The sequence below is a fragment of the Numida meleagris genome, chromosome 6 (genome assembly GCF_002078875.1).
Source record: "Numida meleagris isolate 19003 breed g44 Domestic line chromosome 6, NumMel1.0, whole genome shotgun sequence".
Taxonomy (NCBI): domain Eukaryota; kingdom Metazoa; phylum Chordata; class Aves; order Galliformes; family Numididae; genus Numida; species Numida meleagris.
The window spans coordinates 28,308,055-28,326,766 of record NC_034414.1 but is presented as its reverse complement, the minus strand read 5'-3'; the positions used below and the strand labels follow the sequence as shown (position 1 = coordinate 28,326,766).

Here is an 18,712-nt window from a genome sequence, read left to right as displayed (position 1 = left end):
GGGTCTTGTGCTTCTTCAGCATGCAGGTGTCGAGAGAAAGGAAGGGAGCTTGTGTTCTTCCCCCAGCCATGTGTCTGGGGGAGCAGGGTCAAAAATTTAGACTATTTACTTAATCCCTTGGAACGGCTTTTTTCTCTTCTGTTTTCTTTTTGTGTTTAACAGACTGCTTTACAGGGGACACGTGTGGTAATTAACACATGCAGCTGTAGGGCTTCAGCCATATGTCTGAATTTCAAATGGCCATTGATCTGGGAAATTTGCTGCCGTCTCCATCCCCCACTTGTAGGCTATACTCCTTGAAGATGTAGGGGAATTTATAGAGCCTTTGTCTTGAAGAGACCAACTCTGGAAGGAGAGGAGAAAAGGGAGTGTGTGTGTGATGTTGTGGAAAGAGCAAAAAGAGACTGAGATTCTAAATCACACTCTTCATGCCCCTTGCCCCAGGCCACCATATATTTCAGGTAGCTACTAAAACATTCCCGAAGTTAGGAATCTGATAATTACTCATAAGAAACTTTCACAATGATCATTACTTCTTTCCTCTTTCAGTGAAGCAATCTAAGATCAAAATCGCAATATCCTTGCCTCCTTTTCAGACATGTGCTCTCTTTTCCACAGCTGTAGCTGTCTGCCCTCTTATAGAGTCTGGAAGCAACAAGGAGGGAGTTGGTTATGGACTCTCCTTTTGGCAGAGGTAGCCAAGAGGAGAGGTTTCGGGGGTGGAATGGAGACTACTTCACATCAAAGCTGAGGGTCCTCAAAATAGATGTCTGATACATTGTAGGTAGTGTTATATCAGAGACTAAACAAAAGTCCTATGGTGGGTTGCTGCTTTTGTCTAACTGTGCTCAGGCGGCTGCTAACACTGCTGTAGAGCTTTCTGCATAATTCTGTCCAAGACTTGGGGCAATGTCAAGTGCTAAAATCTTGTTATGAGACATGGTATTCTAGAGTGAAATATCTGTTTGTGCAGAAGTTTTATGCTCCCTGTTTTATTTAAAATGTTCTCAAGGCAGAAGGATCCAAACGGAAAATGATTCAAACATGAGAAACTGGGGTTTAAAATCCTGCAGTATCTATTGTACTACTGGTACTTACAGGGTGAGATGAAAATATATGCTTCCTCCAAATGGGAAGCTATGAAAAAGACTCTTCCTCATCTTCTTCTCCTTCAGTCTCATTTGTGCGTGTATTCAGAGAAAGCTGTCTATTGTTGATTCCTTGTTTTTGCCACTCAAGTAATGCTGACACTATGGAGGTGCTCTGGGAAGAAAAGCACATTCATAACATAAAGTGCACGCTCCAACTCTTTCTGAAGGGGGATTGTCATTTACCCAGCCCTTATAATACTGCTCTTCTCTTGTTCTGTGTTCTACCTCCACTTTCCTTGAGAAGCTTAGTTCCAGGACTGCCTGGACAAGACATGTACCATACTGCCTCTTTCTGACTTTCCTGCCGCTTTTCTTCCTTTTCTCCCTTTGTTACTATGGCAGTGCTCCTTTTTGGGACAAGAATACCTAATGTCCCTCTGCAGATTGACATGAGCTTTCCAAATAATTTTGTCATAACCTATGTTGACATGCACTTGGGTTCAACTTTTGTTACATCGATGCAGAGACTAGCTCTCCTCTCTCACTGTTTTTTTTTAGCAGTTTTCTTTACTTTCAATCATTTATCTCCCTGAAGTTATTCCTTTTCTTTCTCTCCTCTTCATTTCCGTGATCTTTTTCTCCAGGGAAAAATATTCCACTGGAGAAATGGGAAAGGAGGAAGAGAAGTTCTGGATTTATGGCTGTGTATTGCACTTACCACAGCAAGGCTTTTTTATGCCAGCTGATCAGTGAAGGCCATCAGTTGGTCTTCACTGCCAGCTGTCATTGTCCATTAGGAAATACTCCACGACTCTTCAGCAAGCATCAGGTAGTCATGTTTTTTGTTAACAGGCAGTTTTTAATGCTAGGCATTATGACCAGTTCCATAAACTATGTAGTCCTCTTGGTTCTTTTAGCTATTCCTCCATTCTTCCTTAGATATGAATATCAGTAGGGGGATGACTTTAGAGTTTTGAAGGACAGATGGGTGCATAGCAGAATGAAAACTATTCTTTGCTTCCATAGGGAGCCTCTTTCTGTAGCCTACATGACTTCTTTCAATTTGAAGGCATTGTGATGGCTTTCCTAAATGTTGTAGTTGAGCTCACACTACTGAATTTAATGCTGGTACATCAGAAAAACAGCCATGCTCAGTGGTGGTTGCAGGTTCTCTTGCCTGTATCTGTTCAGAATGTTGCTAGAAGCTGTGAAACCTCAGTCTGCTACGACAGGCAGTCTGCAGTCGTGTCTGAAAACTTCCCAGATGACAGAAGCAGAGCCTGGAAACTGAGCTGGGGCTTCCCGTCCCATTCCTCAGCAGGTAATAAAACTAGCATTCTTTAGCTGTGCTCACGTGACTGGTGAAGATGGGCTCACAGCTTGCATGATGCAAAATTTTATGTTCTAAAATTGTCTGCTGCAAAGTAAAAGCTAGGTGCAGAGTTCGAGAAAACAAGAAATCATATTTCTCTGGCTTCAGAGTTCATTTGTTACTGACAAGTTAGAATAAAACAGAGATCACACAAACTTGAAGCTCCTTGCTTTTCTGCCAAGTTAATAGCATTCTAGTTGGAACCTTTACTTGGGAAAGAGGAGAGCAAGGTGTGAGACTCTAGTTTGAATTAGATAAGTGCTCTAAATACTAGCTTTAATTATTTTCAAGTTCTTGCTTTGTCTTTTTCTTGGTAGCATGCCCATATACCTGAGGAAAAACATGTTTTGGAATGCTACGTTTCTGTAACTGGTTAAAATAACAACTTTCCACAAGTACTGAAGCAAACTTAATGTCACCAGAAAGCTTGATTATCTGAGCTTTCATGGATGTTTCTTGTTCCTAGAATAACATTTATGTCTTTCTCCACGTTGGCACTAAAATCTCTAAAAGCTCTGTCATCAAAATAGTAAAGTATAATGGCTTAGTTTTCATTGCTGCATTGTTCTCCGTACAGCAGTATTAGAAAGGTATTTTTTTTCCTCCCCAGAAAGGTTTGCATAACTTATATGAGTCAGGTATTTAAGTGGTAATTACCACAGGGCTTGGTTCAACCTGCAAAGTTCAAATCTGAATCTGGATCTGAACTTTCCCAGAGGCAGGGGGTATGTTTGGACATTGTGTTGGTTTGACCTGTTACAGTGCAAGCTCTGAAATGCAGGTCCAGATGCGGACTGGGATTCTGTATCTTCCCAAGTACAAGACATTTAGGGCAACTTGCTTTGTTTAAATGGAGTCCTGTTAAATGAAACAATTGAAATAATATAAAGCTGGATCTCATTCTGAGGAAGGTGTCCCCAGCACTGTGTCTGAAGGGTAGTTTCTTGCTGTGCCTTTATTGTTCAAAGAGAGCTGATTGCTGATAGCTGTAAAGAATAAGAAGAGGGCAGGTTTCTTTTGGCTAATTGCTGTAGAAGTAGCTTGAGAAGTCAGGCAGTAAATAAGAACATGAGATTTTACAGAGATACTATCTCAATCTTGGGATTCTACAATTTTAAAGCTGCGAAATCCCAGAGACCAGAGCAGCGCTGTTAACACAGAGTGCTGCTCCAGGCCTTTTTGACACGTTTTCTTTTGAAGGACCAGGAGCAGGAAGAGAGAGCTCTTTGTTTGCAGTCAGAATAAACTCATTGTACACCCAGACAATTAACTCTTCAATCGACTTGCCAGCCTCTGTAAAGCACTCCAGTTGCTCTCTGTCTATCTCCAGCTCTATTCAGACACTTAAGTGCACCAATGTTTTTTGTTTATTATTCTGAAAAAGTCCCTCACAAGAATAGTCAGAGCAGATGAACATTGTCCTCTCAGCAGCATTTATCTCCGCCTGGCAGTGAATGTGTCAATCAGGAATCAAAAAGCCAAACAGAGGAGGCTTTGAATTGTGTCACGGGGGTCAGAGTTGCTTCCAGCTGTCTGTGCGTGGGACAGGCTTTCTCGCAGGGCAAAGAATGGTACTGCCATACAAATGCGCCGACTACATTGGACCACAAAGTCCTCGGAGCCTGAGTGGCTTTTTTCATGTTGACGCACCTGCAAGGGAGATGTGAGGAGGGAGCGGGGAGGGGGGGGGGGAACTAATGACTTCCAGAAGGCCCGCTGGAAGGCTCCTTGTCCTGGCTGGGTGATGCCTGCAGTGTGCTAGTGCAGGAACAGTCTGCATTGGTACAGTGTACAGAATAGTTGATATAGGGAGGGAAGAATCACAGCAGTGGCTGTGCTAGTCAGCCTGTGTAGTTAGAGCTCCTTAAGCCTTTTCTATTGGGAACTTGTGCATATTTTTCACCTTTAAAAAAACAAACAAAACTTTTCCACATTCTGTCTGCCTCCAAGTGTCTGTGGGTTGTTACGCTTGAACCAAACACATTGTTGCTCCCTTCTTAAAATGAAGACAATGAAGAGTGAGAGCTCACTTTCACTAATCTGGTTTTGAAAGTTGTTTTTTTTCCTAACAGCTGTGGGATCTCCATGCATAGAAGTGGAAAGGGTGTGAAAACTTGTCAGGGAGGTCTCTCTGCACTGGTGCATTTCCATTTCAGCTGCTTGGCAAGAAATTATCTCGATTTGGCTGGATTGTAAGAATTTCACATTTTTTGGCATGAACGCTAACTTTCTGCATTTATATTGGCAAAATATGCCTGTGCATAAAAGTTGCATTGGCTATTAGATTAATTACAAATTGCTGAAACTGCTTCACTTGGTGTAGGAAAGGACTATCATTGAGGCAATAACTTGCTCTACCTGTACAATACTGGAAGGGACATGTGTTTTTGTACAAAACTCCCATGCAATGTAAACACAGTTTCTGTTGTGCTCTAAGTTGCCTATTTGGCCTCAGCTATGCCCTGCAATGGCACGTCAAAATGGGTGGTGATTTGTGGAGAAATCACCTGAGACTGAAAGCAGGCTGCCCCATCCTAGCATAGAGCTATGCATTTAAAGTTGTCATACTCTTACTACATTTGCTGTTCAAACTGTAGACCTATGAAAAGACTAGATTTTGTAGGAGGGGACAATTGACCCTATAAACACTCTAGGACTCCTTAAAATTATACAAGCGTGTAGAGTGTCTCATGGATGCCAGTGAGGACACAAGAGCTGATCTACTACAGATGTGAGATTGCTTAGAAAGAGAATAGATTTTAATCGGTTAGCATGATGATGCAAGTATACAGATGACTTTTACAGTGGGTATTCTCCTGGGCAGGGGATGTGATATAGAAAATTAATTCTATCAATTATCTTTTCTCCTTTCTCCAGCTTCCATTAGGTGATGCTTCTGGCAAAAACAGTAAACTGGAGCAGCAGGCAATTACTTCATATTTTTCCGTGGTAATTTATGCCCTTCCTATGTCAGGGAATTTATTTTTCTCCTGGCATAACTTAAGTTGCTCATGGTTTCAGTGTCTGTAGTTCAGACCATAAAGATCACTTTAACAGTCATGTACTTGAACTGGATTTCCTTGTCCCTCAGCCCCAGAGTATCTGCAATCATTCCAGATATGGATGTTTGCTAGATACTCAACAAGAACAAGGGTAAGAGAGAGAAGAATCTTCATCTTAGTGAGACTATAAGGAGTTCCTGCCCACCGCTAGCAGTGTATCCAGACATGCAGGCAGTTGTCACTGGTGTGAGTTACTGCTGAGCTAACACAAAGTAAGCTGTTTGTAAGCTTGTGAGCCTCTGTCTCGTGGTAGTGCAAGTGTGCTTCTGGCTTATAGCCATGGTATCTTAACATGGAAGTGACTTGGGGAAAGGAGTCTGGACCTGTCTATTTTGCTCTTGCCAGAGATAAGATAAAAAAAAAAAAAAACATTTTTTGTTTGGTACCAATTGAGTCAGAAAAATCTTCAGATCAACTTTTGCAGATTTACCCGAGGAAAATGGAGGCTTACTTGAAAAGGAGTTCTATGGCTTTCGTACCCTGTCCCATAAGAGGTGTTCTGTTGAATAATGCTGTCTGTAGTCATTGGTTGTCTTGGAAAACAAAAGTGGATCTTTGTGCTGGGTTGTAAAACATGGAAGAAAAGCATGCTGATTTACCCTTCATCAGGTCTCAGAAAATTCTACAACCAAGGGAAATTTTGTCTTTGATTCTGCAGTACCCTGTTCCCTATCTGGAAGCGTCCCCATCTAGGGGGATTAGGAGGTACTCACTTGACCTCGATGATCCCTCTATTTTTGACAAGCTCTGCATGAACAACTGTTGTAGTTCCACATCTTTTTATTAAAATGTGAAATTTCAGTGTTTTCTGAAGAAAGGAACAAATCACACCTGGTGAACACACTTCCTGAGCTTTGGCTCCAACGTAACCATATGCTGTACATCTCACGTAATATCACAAGAGATTCTAGGTCTCCAAAATGTCTTGGCTTTTCTATTCCCTGTTAAAATGCTTGTCTGAGTAATGCAAGATATTTGTTCAAAGTTTTCAGGTATGCAAAATAGAACTTGTTCTGTGTTTACCAGGAGCAAATAGGCCAGTGGAACAAATGTTCAGAGTTATGAATGATGTATTGAGAGAGAGGAATAATCAAATGAGAGCGGACAAGCGTTAGGATTGTTCTTCTGCCCAAAGGGAATGGCAGTGAAAATTTTTGTCATAAACCAGTTTTAAACAGATTTACTGAGAGTTGTCCAGTTTAAGAAATAGGCTTGGTAGTCTCAGAGTTAAGAAGCTGACACCTGGAAATTGAGCAGGATATTTTTAATGAAGTGCATTTTTTGTCTTTTACGTGACTATTCTGTGACCTTTGGGGAAAAAAAGAAAAAAAAAAAAGTAAGTCAGAAATATCCCTGGCTTTTGATTTTTGAAATATGGTGGATGTAATTACAGAGCTCTTGTTTATTGCATTTTTTTTCTTGTGTGTGTGATGAAAGAACTGTGTACTTGAACAACAAGGGAATAATTATGCTTCCTTCTATTTGCAAAATGCTTAATGCTGTTCTGGGTGCTTCTACAATAATGGATTTAGTGACAATTTGGCCTTGGTAAATGACTGAGGAAATGATTGTGTTGTTCCTAGAGCATAGTGAGATGATCATTTAAAAAAAACAGCTCAAAGGTTAGTTTGGTATTTTTGTCTGTTTGCTGCATTTGTTCCGTCAATGTTTAATACCCTTTAATAGCTTAATGGCTGCCTTTGTAAAAAAAAAAAAAAAAAAAAAAAAAAAAAAAGGAGAGAACAAGAATTTTGTACTTTTTATGCATTTTTCCCAATTTCTCACACGCGCACACACACACAGGTAAAGACAGAAAGATGAGCCATAAAGAAATCCCCTGAACCTGAAGCATCCTGAGTTCTGCCAAAGTTCACATAAGAGTTTGGATAAAAAGTTCTGTGGCTCAGATCCACATCTAATTTTTCTCCATTGTTGGCTCCTGGGTTGCTGCTTTAAATCTGAAGAGCAATTCTGTAATTACTTGCTGCAGAAGCATTCATGCAAACAATAGGAATTAAGTTATTATCATACTGGTAATTTCTTTAAGCCAGGTCTCATTTTATGTAACTTATGAATTATTTAGCTTTGCAGTTGCTTTATGAGTATCTTTTGTAGTTTTGGGTTGGTTTCTCAATCTGTAAAACCTATCGTGTGATAGGACAAGTGATAATGACTTTAAACTAAAAGAGGGTAGATTTAGATCAGATGTTATGAGGAAATTGTTTACTCAGAGGGTATTGAGGCCCTGGCAGAGCTGCCCGGAGAAGCTGTGGATGCCCCATCCCTGGAGGCATTCAAGGCCAGGTTGGATAGGCGCTGGGAAAGCTGGATGATCTTTAAGGCCTCTTTCAACCCAAGTCATTCTGCGATTCCATGATAACATAGAACATATTGCTCACTTCTTCATTACAGTGTGAAGTGTTATCCTAAATAAATAAAAAGCAATCACTGTGGCTTCTGAAATGTCTTGTATAAGCAGAACAGCCTATTCTGGCGAAAAAAGTGAAGATCAACTATTTACTTTTATCCAAAGATTCCTTTAAAAGGCAAGATGTTCTTTCTTGTAACTTAATGAAAAATCAGGGAGTTATTCCAAGAGATCACTTGCTTAAACTTTGAATCAAAATTACTGCTTGTCTATGTTACTGGTAATACCCAATAACAAGAAAACTTAAAACAGGAGTTAACTGAGAAATGGTAAGTATTTTCTCTTCCAAACTGTTTTAATGTGCATAACTGTAAGCATAGCAAAAAAAAAAAAAAAAAAGTAATAATGATAGTATGTTGAGTGGGAAGGTTACTTAAAGGGTTTCTTTTGCTCGTTTCTTCAGTAGATCTCTAAGACTGAAATGGAATTACCAGCACGTTTTGGCTTTCTGTGAATTAGATGGCTCTATGTAGATATACATAAAGTTAATGCTGCGAGGAAGAGGTGTTCAGTCTTCTACTCACTTTATAAAACTGCAAATGCAGGTTTTGATTGAAAAATACTCTATGGGCCTGTTTTCTATTTCTTCCCATCCCCTTCCCTTCTGTGGTCTTCTTAATTCTTTGGTGTAATCAGAACCACTAAAGGGAAGCCAGAGGGCAGTTGTTGCTACCATAGGAGGGGTTGTCCCATATGCCTTTCTGTCAAACGACTTCTACCCTGTGCATCTGATACAACCTTAAAGGTGGTGGTAACCTGCCTTCTCTGGCGTGGACTCCTCACTCATTATTGCTGTACTTGGCAGTTCTCCATTGTAGGTCGTTGCCCACTTTCCTGATGCCTAGTGTCATCTTTGCCCATAATATGTGAGAAAATGGTTGCTACAAATAGTGTTTTTTTTTAAAACCACTGTTTTCTGAAAGAAAGAAAGGAAAAAAAATCAAAAACCTCTGTCAAAAACAATTCTAGACTGATCACCTTTTTCTTAGTTTATATCCAAACAATATTCTACATTCTGATCTTGCAGTGTAACAAAAGACTTTCCTATATAGTTTGCGCCTACTTAGACAAAACATTTCATTGTGGGAATGTTCACTTGATGCTCTCCCTTGTCCCAGTGCTGTGTAATAATGATCCAGGCTGGGTCTTGAAATCCAGATCCCTCTGAGCACTGAGAAAAGTAGATCCAATGTGAATTCAAGCTGTTTCTGTCGGTGTGATGGATAGTCATACTGGGCCAAATTGAGTGTAAACTGAACACTTTTCCCTGTGCTCTGTCTCTACATTTTGTGATTTACATTTCCCATGGAATCTATTTTGGTTGAAGATTTTAATTATGAAAGACCTGTGGTCAGAAGACATGGATTACTCTTGCACATGAAAAAGCTATTTTAAGAGAAGGTTTCTCCACAGTTTTTCAATGAGAAGGCACTGCCACAGCATTGCAATTAGAGAACAGCTTGATTCAGATATTGTAAGAAACCAAGATTTGCTATTGACCATCCCTTTCTAACAGCTCTGCAGTGAAAACTGGTGCCTCGTTCTGCACAGGTAAGTTTCAGAAGAATAGATTTCCTTTTGAACAAAAAGAATAATGAGAAAGACACAACAGGGCAGCAGTCCCCAGACCTCTGCTGTTACAAGGAATGACCTGTGTGAGATGTAGCCACTTAAACCATAAAGGTGATTGCCTGATCAGTGCAGCAAGTGGAAACTGCCAGGTGATTCATACTGGTGGTTGTAGAGGGTGGGGGAGGGGAGGGAGGCTTCATTAGCGTCTAAGGGTAGTCTGTGCATGCTTGCTATGTAAAATGTTACCGCTGATAGCATAAACTCTGAGTGATTTGGTTTTGTTCTGTCTGTCTTCTCTCTCTTCTGGACTTGGCCGGGCCATGTACAAATCCCAAACATTCAACAGTACTGGAGAGTAGATAGTATTTACCTCAATAATGGTAGTTTCTTTTCGATTCTTTTTAACTCTCAATTCAGATGATGGGTCGAAGCCAACGCCTACCATGGAAACCCAGCCTATTTTTGATGGAGAAGGTAAGAGCATCCTTCTTTTTTTAAAAAAGATATTTCCCTCACTCTTTTCCCTAGGGTTTACGACTCAAACAATTTCTTTATCCTGCAAAGCAGAAAAGCTAGTGAATCTCATAAGTTATCCAAATTTCACAGTACTCTTGGGACCTCAGGCATTTTCCCTAATCCTTTTACATCCTCTTCTCCCCCTTGGAATCCAACAATAACAGCAGTTGAACAAATTCCTGGGATAACCTTGGAGGAAAAGGTGTCATGGCTAAAAAATGTCTTTTGAGTTAGAAATGGGAACTTCCTTTAGATTGTCCTTTCCCCTTGCTCTCTTCACCCTCTCAGTGTTGTGAGTTTTGTAACCTCTGCAGTGCATTACACCTTAACTACAGGGAGGACAGTGCTAAACCACATCTTGTTCATGGTGACTTGGAAGAAAATTGCTAAAAAGTTTCTCTATTTAGTAATTACTTTCATTGGCACGCGTACTATCTGAGCAAATGAAATCAGTGTCCTGGGTCTACTCAATTCATAGCCCACCAAAGCAGCTTCCTTCTCAAATAGGCTAGTTTTGTAATCATATTATCTGAAAATACCAGACTTCAGTGCATTGGAAGCCTTGAAACAAAGATAAAATGTCTGTCATCAAGCCTTTTAAATGTACAAACAGAAATATTTAGCAACAGGAATACTGGTCCTTGGGTAGTGAATGGGCCTACTAGCACTTGAGCTGTAGGCTCAAGTCTAGGCCATTCTGTGACCAGTTTACAATTTTTAAACTGGATTAAAGGCAGAATTGGAAACTTCTGAGCAAGAGTAATTGGTGCTGCTGATATTTCCTGTCTTCTTCAGAAAATGGAAGGCAGGAATAGGGTGTTTGTTGTTGCTAAAACAAGCTTATTTAATAGCAAGGTACTGTAGTCCTGTCACTTCTAGAAATCATATATATGTAAGAATCTTCTTATGAGCTTTATGAAACAAAGCAAAGTCTTTGCAACAAAAAGCATTCTCAAATAAACACTAGAGACTAAAGCCTAGTTAACTGTCTCTTGCTTATATCAAAGGAAAGTTCCTTCTGGCAGCAAGCTGATGTTCTATTAAATTGCTGTCTGCAATTACAGCACGCTTCTGGCCTTTAATTTTTCCTATGAGGGAGTGCCCATAGGTATTCAAAGGAGAGAATGCACTAGTAAAATGCAGGAGTGAAGCTAATCTGGTTAAAACAGCCTGTTGAGAAAATCCTAGGAGCAACTCTACATTTTGATCATTTATATAGAACTGGACAAAGTAATTGAGAGACATTGCAGTTAGCAGACCTTTTCTGGTCCTTATGGTGACAGGCAAAGTCTAAAAACATTTTGTCCTATCTTTTATGAAAAAAAATATTTTCCATCCAAAACTTTTGCATTGATTTCTTAAATCAGGAAGAGCGTAAGAACAAGTAGAGAAGGCTTATGGCTGACCTTGTAGCAGCCTTCCAGTACCTACAAGAAGGTTATCTAAAAGATGGAGGCAGGCTCTGCACAGTAATGCGTGATGGGAAGATGGGTCAAAAACTGAAAAAACATATTCAGACTGAATATAAGGAAAAACTTTGTTGGCAGTGGAGCAGGTTTCCCAGAGGGACAGTGTAATCTGCCCTTCCTTTCCAAGACAATTTGATAAAGCTGTGAGCAGTGTGGTCTCTAGATGATCCTGATGATCTAGATGATCATGTCTTGTGCAGAAAGTAGAGATCTCAGTTTGTTATCCTGAACAGTCTTTTTGCTCTGAGCAATCACATCATAGTGCTCCACTGGAGTTGTCTTCCAGTATCTTAGGTAGCTCTTCTTGAGGAATGACATGTACTTGGTGTTGGATGCAAGTGTCAGATGACAGAAACGCTTAGAACATTCACCTATCAGGTCTAGACTCTTTGTAGATGTTCAAAGGAGTTAATGTCCAAATCTCATTCAATTCCTGTGTATTTGGGATTGAAATATCGTTTGGGTACCTGAAAATCTGTTTATTCGAAGTCAGGCAGCCAGAGTAGACCTGTTAACAAAAGATGAATGGACAATAAAAATGTGGATTTCTTTCTGCTTTTGGATGCCAACCTCAAGCAACAAGAGAATGACTTTTTTCAAAACACATTAAATATGCTCAGCTACCCCTGAAACTTGTACTACCTATTGGAGTTCAACATCTCTTAGATGAAGGCTCACCTTTTTCATGTTTTCACCTACATTAGAGGATTATAAGTATTCAAATTTTTTACGTAGTAAGTTCCCCACCGACTCCCTGCCTTTCTTCCAGAAGGTGTAACAGAGCAATGCCAGAATCACAAACAGTGTAGATCAGATAACTTAAACTCTTCTGTCCAAAGTTTCAATCATAAAGCAGCCATCTCTTTAGAAATTTTTTAAATTGCGTTACTGTACAGATCTCAGTGATTTTTTTAGTGATTATCCTCTTAGGACAAGATTCTCCTTTACAGAAAAAGTGTTTTAATGTCTCTTGCTTTAGTTATAAATAAAATAATTAAGAAAAAGACAACCCACACAACAGTGGTTTCCTCATCTACTCCTAGACCCAATTTTCTTTGCATCCAGCTTCTATTTAGTTTTAATATGCAAGTTATATTCATTTCCTAAAGAACAGCCTCTCTGAGTATCTCATCTTTTTGGAAATTTCACCTCTTAACACAATAGGAATCTACTTTTTCCACGGATCTGTTGTTCAGAGGACTAATTAATGTAGATTGTTTCTCTGTAGTCCAAAGCCTATCCATGTTAACTGGATTGAAAATACATTTTTATGATAGATCCCAAAGGATTCACTTTCTGTTCCTTTCTACTCTTTACTGGTGATTCCTTTTCCTGCAGCTGTCAGCCTCACTTAAAGATATACACTGTTGTGTCTCTAAAAGCCCTGACCTATTTTTTGTCATCCCTTAACTTCAGTTATCTCTTCCTTTTGAACTGTAGATGTACCCAGTGCAGATCCAGAGCTAAGTTTCATCCCAAATTTGGGAGTTTGGATTCAGCACTTTGCTTTATGGCCTCTTCTGCTTTTGTGCTTCTCCCTTTCCTACCCCTCATCCAGTGTTTTATTTGATGTGGCTATCAAAAAAAAAACAACAAAAAAAAAACAAAATATGTGGGTATATGTATTTTATAGGAGCACATAATGACTGATAATAAAATAGTGTAGTGAAACTTGCAGATAAGGCAGTCTTTGTTAAGCAAAATTCTGCTACTGCTGGGATATCTATCAGTGTTCAACCTGTATTGTCATATGAAAAAATGCCCTGAGCATGATTACAATAATATTTACAGTCCAGTGTAACTGAAAAGGGAAAAATTTCATTTTTCCTTTGTGCACTCTTAACGTGTAATCAGTTTCTCCTGTTGTAAGCCAGCTTCTCCCTTGCTGAGCAGATCCATGTAAATGTCAAAAACAGCAGGAAAACTCTTGTAAAAACTTCTTAGAGGAACTTCTTAAGACAAACTCCAGGATCTAGTTTGTAAAGCATGCTCTTGTGGAAACTGGAAAATGTTCAGCTTACAAATATCAATGCTGAAAATGTCAGTTTAGGAACTCTAGTCTATGGTACCAAGTACTGCTTTGCTGTAAGTTCTATTCAGACACTGTTGTTTTGTCTTTTGTATAAGGAGTTGCTTAAGGCAGGTTCTGCTATGCTCTGAAATAGATTGTAACGCTTCAGAGTAGGAACTCTTAAGCACTTTTTTCACAAATTTGTTTTGGTACCTTGGTTGTAGAGCATTAGAAGCACTTTTTTAACCAGAACTTATTTCTTTAACAAGTTTCCCTTTAAGTATATATATATATATATTTTTTTTTTTTGGGGGGGGGGGGGGGTTGGGGCGGGTGCTATTTGAGTTTTGCTGTTGCTTATTTTAGGGAACTAACAAAACTGTGGTCAATTATGCTTTGACTGTTAAAACCATATTTGAAGTGTGGTTTGAGTTTTTTTTTTTAAATCTGGATTTCATATATACTTTGGTGGAAACCAGTATATAACATAGCACACAACTAAGTATTGAAGAGAAAGGCTTTAGACTTGAGAATCTGGCTAACAAGTGGGAATTGGAAGGAGAAAATAACGTTTTGCCAGCAGAGAGGCACTCTCTGGAAGGTGAAGATAATGAGATAACCTTGTGACATATTTACAAATACTGGCTTTTAAGTGGTGGGAAGCTTCACCAGGGGGTGAGCTGATGTCTACAAAGACGATGGATCATTTAAGTCATGACTGTAGCAAACACCTTGTCCTCACGAGTAATGACCATGTGTATTCACTAGCTGCTGCAGTTTCTTTAAGACAGTTATTTTTTCTCTTTCAGAAATCACAGCACCTACCCTATGGATTAAGCACTTAGTCATCAAAGATTCCAAACTGAACAGCTCCAGTATAAGGAATTCAGGTAATGCCCCAACTTAAAAAAGAAAAAAAAAGTTCACTTATTTTTTTAACTAGACTGCAGTTCCTCATGTTCTTTTCTTGTTTCATTCTTTTTTCATTGTAACCTATATGGCTGCATTTTTATTACAGGACTTGAAGGGTAGGCTATAAAAAAAATTTCAGACAGCATGCGTTTCTTGTGTCCAGAAGGCCACTGTAGATGTGCCACAAGGGACATTTGTTTCCCAAACCAGAACTAGGGAACCTCTAATTTTTTCATCTGAAAATTCATTCCAGCCAGTTTTCACCTTTGTTTTACTTGCTGTTCAGCAGTGTTTCATGGATTTGCAAATTGATGCATTTGCCTGTGAGATCTGTTCTATGGATTTGATCTAGGCAATTGAGAAAACACTACTGAGGGTCTTCTTGCAACTTCGAGATTCTTCTCTGCAGGAGGTATTTTTTAATAGATAAGTTATTGAATTATTTTAGAAGAGAAAGCAAGTTACTTATGTCTGGGTGTAAGTAATTGTTGAATTTTTATGGGCAGTAGAGGGGATGAGAGAAGATCCAAGCAAAAAAAAACAGTCAAAAAGAAAGTATGAATGCGAATGGGAAAAGAGGGGAGCAGCAAGATATGAAGCTAAGCTGTAAAACTTGATATTGGAAATAAGCACGTAACTGTGTGAAGTAACTGAAATCACAAGAAACTTGAAGGAGAGTAAAGTAGGAGAATGAAGGTAAGTATGGTTTCTGTCTGATATATTTTAACTAATGTGGAAAAATGTGAGAAGGTAAAAGGTATATAAAGAAGAAACCTCTGAGGTTTCAATAGGAGCTGCTGCTATTGCATATATTTTACAAAATATTGTATTACTAGAACAATTATTGGAATAATTTCAGTCCTTGGAACAGTCAAACTGCTGGCTTGTAGTAGCTGGTCACATGGTATTTTGGAATTAGCCAGAGAGCATTCATGGCCCTCTACAATTCCTTTACCCCCCCTGTACCCTTCCCACGGCAGAATGAAAGCAGCGCTAGACCATGGTAGTCTTGCTGCAGCATGGAGAAAAGCTCGTTGCAGGAGGAGACTCAGTGTTGCCCAGACCCCAGTTTTTGAAAATCTTCTGTGCCTCATCTCCTGACTGTCTTTGCAGTAGGATTGTCTATGTAGGAACTTGCTAGTGAGAATCATCCAAAAGCTTCAGATGATGTAGGAGAGTTAACAGTCGTCTTTAGGGATGTTTTTCACTAGAGAGTAAAAGCAGCTTGTGTTTTGTCAGCTACGTGCGCAACTAAAAATGCAATTTAAGGTGACAATTTAGTATGAAAATCCTACCTATCTTGGGGATCAACTTTTCTTGTTATGCAGCAAACTTGGTAGCTGTGGTGAAAATAGGATTTCCCAGATCTCGGTTCTGATAGGCTACAAATTGATCCAAGAGTGGGAGCGTCTTTTACTCAAGAGCCTGTCTCCTACCCTTTGGCCTGGCAGAGCCAAAGTAGGCTGCCTTTCATGTTGCTCAAGTGTTTTCTCAGGAAGCTGCCTCATGTAAGCTGGATTTCTGTTTGTGAAAGAGTGAGCTTACCCATTTTCCACATTTTTTTTTCCAATTAGTTATGATGTCATTTCTGGTATTCAAACAAGATTATTGTGGGTACAAGCTACAAATCAAAAATAAATGGACTTCTGGAAAATTCGAGATTTCCATAACAGGTGGTTTCTACAGCACGCTAAAAGGAGATGTGTGGTTCATCTGACTCAGCCTTTCTTGTGGCCCTAACAGACACTCATGTGCTGTGGGATCTCATTAAGAGTCTGAGCTGCCAGTTTTAGACCCAAGTTTCCACACCACGCCATGCAGTCATCTCTGTTTCTTACAATGATTTACTGATATCAAGAAATGCTGCCTCATCAAAATGGGACTATGGTGTAGGTGATAAGAGGTGTGAGCTATTTTAGTCTTTCTTTCAGCCAGCTAAGCCTAGATGAAGATGATGATCAGCTGTCATGGAATGGGCATGCAAAATTAGGTGATGTTTTTAACTGCTTTTGTTTCTTAGCAGCTTGAAATATCAGTGCTCAACACAATTCTGATTTCTGATCAGCACTACCCTTGAACATCTTGGAAAGCTAGTACCATCACTATATTGAGTGAGAGGACAATGTAAGAATTGGTATATTGAGACAAATAATCTCTTGTAATTTGCTATCATTCTCTTTCTGGTTAATGTGTTTCAGTGAAGGCTTGTAGAATAACCTTTGAGTAAGTTACTTGCATAACTATCCATTTTAGAGATATTTTTAGTTGCCTTTAGCTAGAGTCTGTGGTGTGTTCCCAAGTATGTATAGGAAAAAAAGGAGGAGCAAGGAAGAAGAGCTGAGGAGCTGGAAATGTTCTCTTCAATCCTTTAACTGTCCCAAAGAAAAGTGAACAAAGCAGCGGTACTTCCAGCATTATTGTTAATAGCTCTTACCATCCAAGAGTACTGAGGGAGCTGGCAGAGGAGATAGCCAAACTGCTTTCCATCATCTATCAGCATTCCTGGTCAACTGAAGAGGTCCTAGAAGACTGGAGACTTGCCAGTGTTACTCCCATCTACAAGAAGGGTCGTAAGGAGGATCCAGGGAACTACAGGCCTGTCAGCCTGACCTCAGTGCCAGGGAAGGTTATGGAGCAGGTTGTCCTGAGGGAGATCATGCGGCATTTGCAGGACAACCGGGGGATCAGGCCCAGCCAGCATGGGTTTGTGAAGGGCAGGTCCTGCTTGACCAACCTGATCTTCTTCTATGATCGAGTGACCCGGCTGGTGGATGAGGGAAAGGCTGTTGATGTGGTCTACCTAGACTTCAGCTAAGAGTTCGACACTGTCTCCCCCAGTATTCTCCTGGAGAAGCTGGCAGCCTGTGGCTTGGACAGGTACACTCTTTGCTGGGTAAGGAGCTGGCTGGAGGGCCAGGCCCAGAGAGTGGTGGTGAATGGAGTTAAACCCAGCTGGTGACCGGTCACGAGTGGTGTTCCCAGGGGTTGGTAATGGGGCCTGTCCTGTTTAATATCTTTATTGATGACCTGGATGAGGGCATTGAGAGCACCCTCAGTAAGTTTGCAGATGACACCAAGCTGGCAGGAAGTGTCGATCTGCCTGGGGGTAGCAAGGCCCTACAGAGAGATCTGGACAGGCTGGATCTCTGGGCTGAAGCCAATGGGATGATGTTCAAGAAGACCAAGTGCCGGGTCCTGCACTTTGGCCACAACAGCTGCAGGCAACGCTACAGGCTTGGGGCAGAGTGGCTGGAAGACTGTGTAGAGGAAACGGACCTGGGGGTGTTGGTTGATGCTCAGCTGAGCATGAGCCAGCAGTGTGTCCAGGTGGCCAAGAAGGCCAGTGGCATCCTGGCTAGTATCAGAAATAGTGTTGCCGATAGGAGTAGGGAAGTCATTGTCCCTCTGTACAGAGCACTGGTGAGGCCGCACCTCGAGTACTGCGTCCAGTTTTGGGCCCTTCACTGTAAGAAAGACATTGAGGCCCTGGAGCGTGTTCAGAGGAGGTTCGGTGAAGCTGGTGAGGGGTCTGGAGCACAAGTCTTATGAGGAGCGGCTTGAGGGAGCTGGGATTGTTCCATCTGGAGAAGAGGAGGCTCAGGGGAGACCTTATCGCTCTCTATAACTACTTGAAGGGAGGCTGGGAGTCAGCCTTTTCTCTCTCCTAACCAGTGACAGGACGAGGGGGAATGGCCTCAAGTTGCACCAGGGGAGATTTAGGCTGGACTTTAGGAAATACTACTTTTCTGAAAGAGTGGTCAGGCGCTGGAATGGGCTGCCCAAGGAGGTTGTGGAGTCACTGTCCCTGGAGGTGATCAAGAAACGTTTAGATATAGTGTTGAGAGACATGGTTTAGTGGGGTTATTGGTGGTAGGTGGATGGTTGCACTGGATGATCTTGTAGGTCTTTTCCAACCTAGCTAATTCTATGATTCTATGATTCTTCACAGCATGGCTTCAGGCCTTGAATGTATCTGGGCCTTGCGTCCATTGACGTCTGTGTAGCTGCGTACCTGGCGGGAGTGAAGCAGTTGGGAAGATTTGCAGAATTTGTTGTATCCATCTTGGTAGTAGGGATGTGTAGGACTCTTTCTTGCTACTGAGAGAGCAGAACTGAAAGCAGTCTGAGTCGGAATTTCCTGCATCCCTTTGGAATGAACCAGCCAACAGATTGTTGAGCATTGCAGAACTAGTGACACCCCTGGTTCCTCCTAGAAGAAAATTCCCATATTACATGTGTAGTCTGTATCTCACAAGAGCTGCATTTGAAATCCCAATGT

The 18,712-nt window shown here is 40.7% G+C and overlaps 1 protein-coding gene across 7 annotated transcripts in view; it reads left to right on the top strand.

Annotated features, from left to right (window-relative positions):
* Positions 1-18,712, top strand: part of SMOC1 (SPARC related modular calcium binding 1) — a 164,244-nt gene that overhangs the window by 107,019 nt on the left and 38,513 nt on the right. For 5 of the 7 annotated variants that reach the window (XM_021403152.1, XM_021403153.1, XM_021403148.1 and 2 more), the window contains exons 6-7: positions 9,910-9,999; positions 14,331-14,411. The exons of 1 other annotated variant lie outside the window; for it this stretch is intronic. In XM_021403152.1, coding sequence (XP_021258827.1) covers positions 9,910-9,999; positions 14,331-14,411 — 171 coding nt within the window. The remainder of the gene's footprint in view (positions 1-9,909; positions 10,000-14,330; positions 14,412-18,712) is intronic. One more of the 7 variants, XM_021403149.1, reaches the window with a different exon arrangement.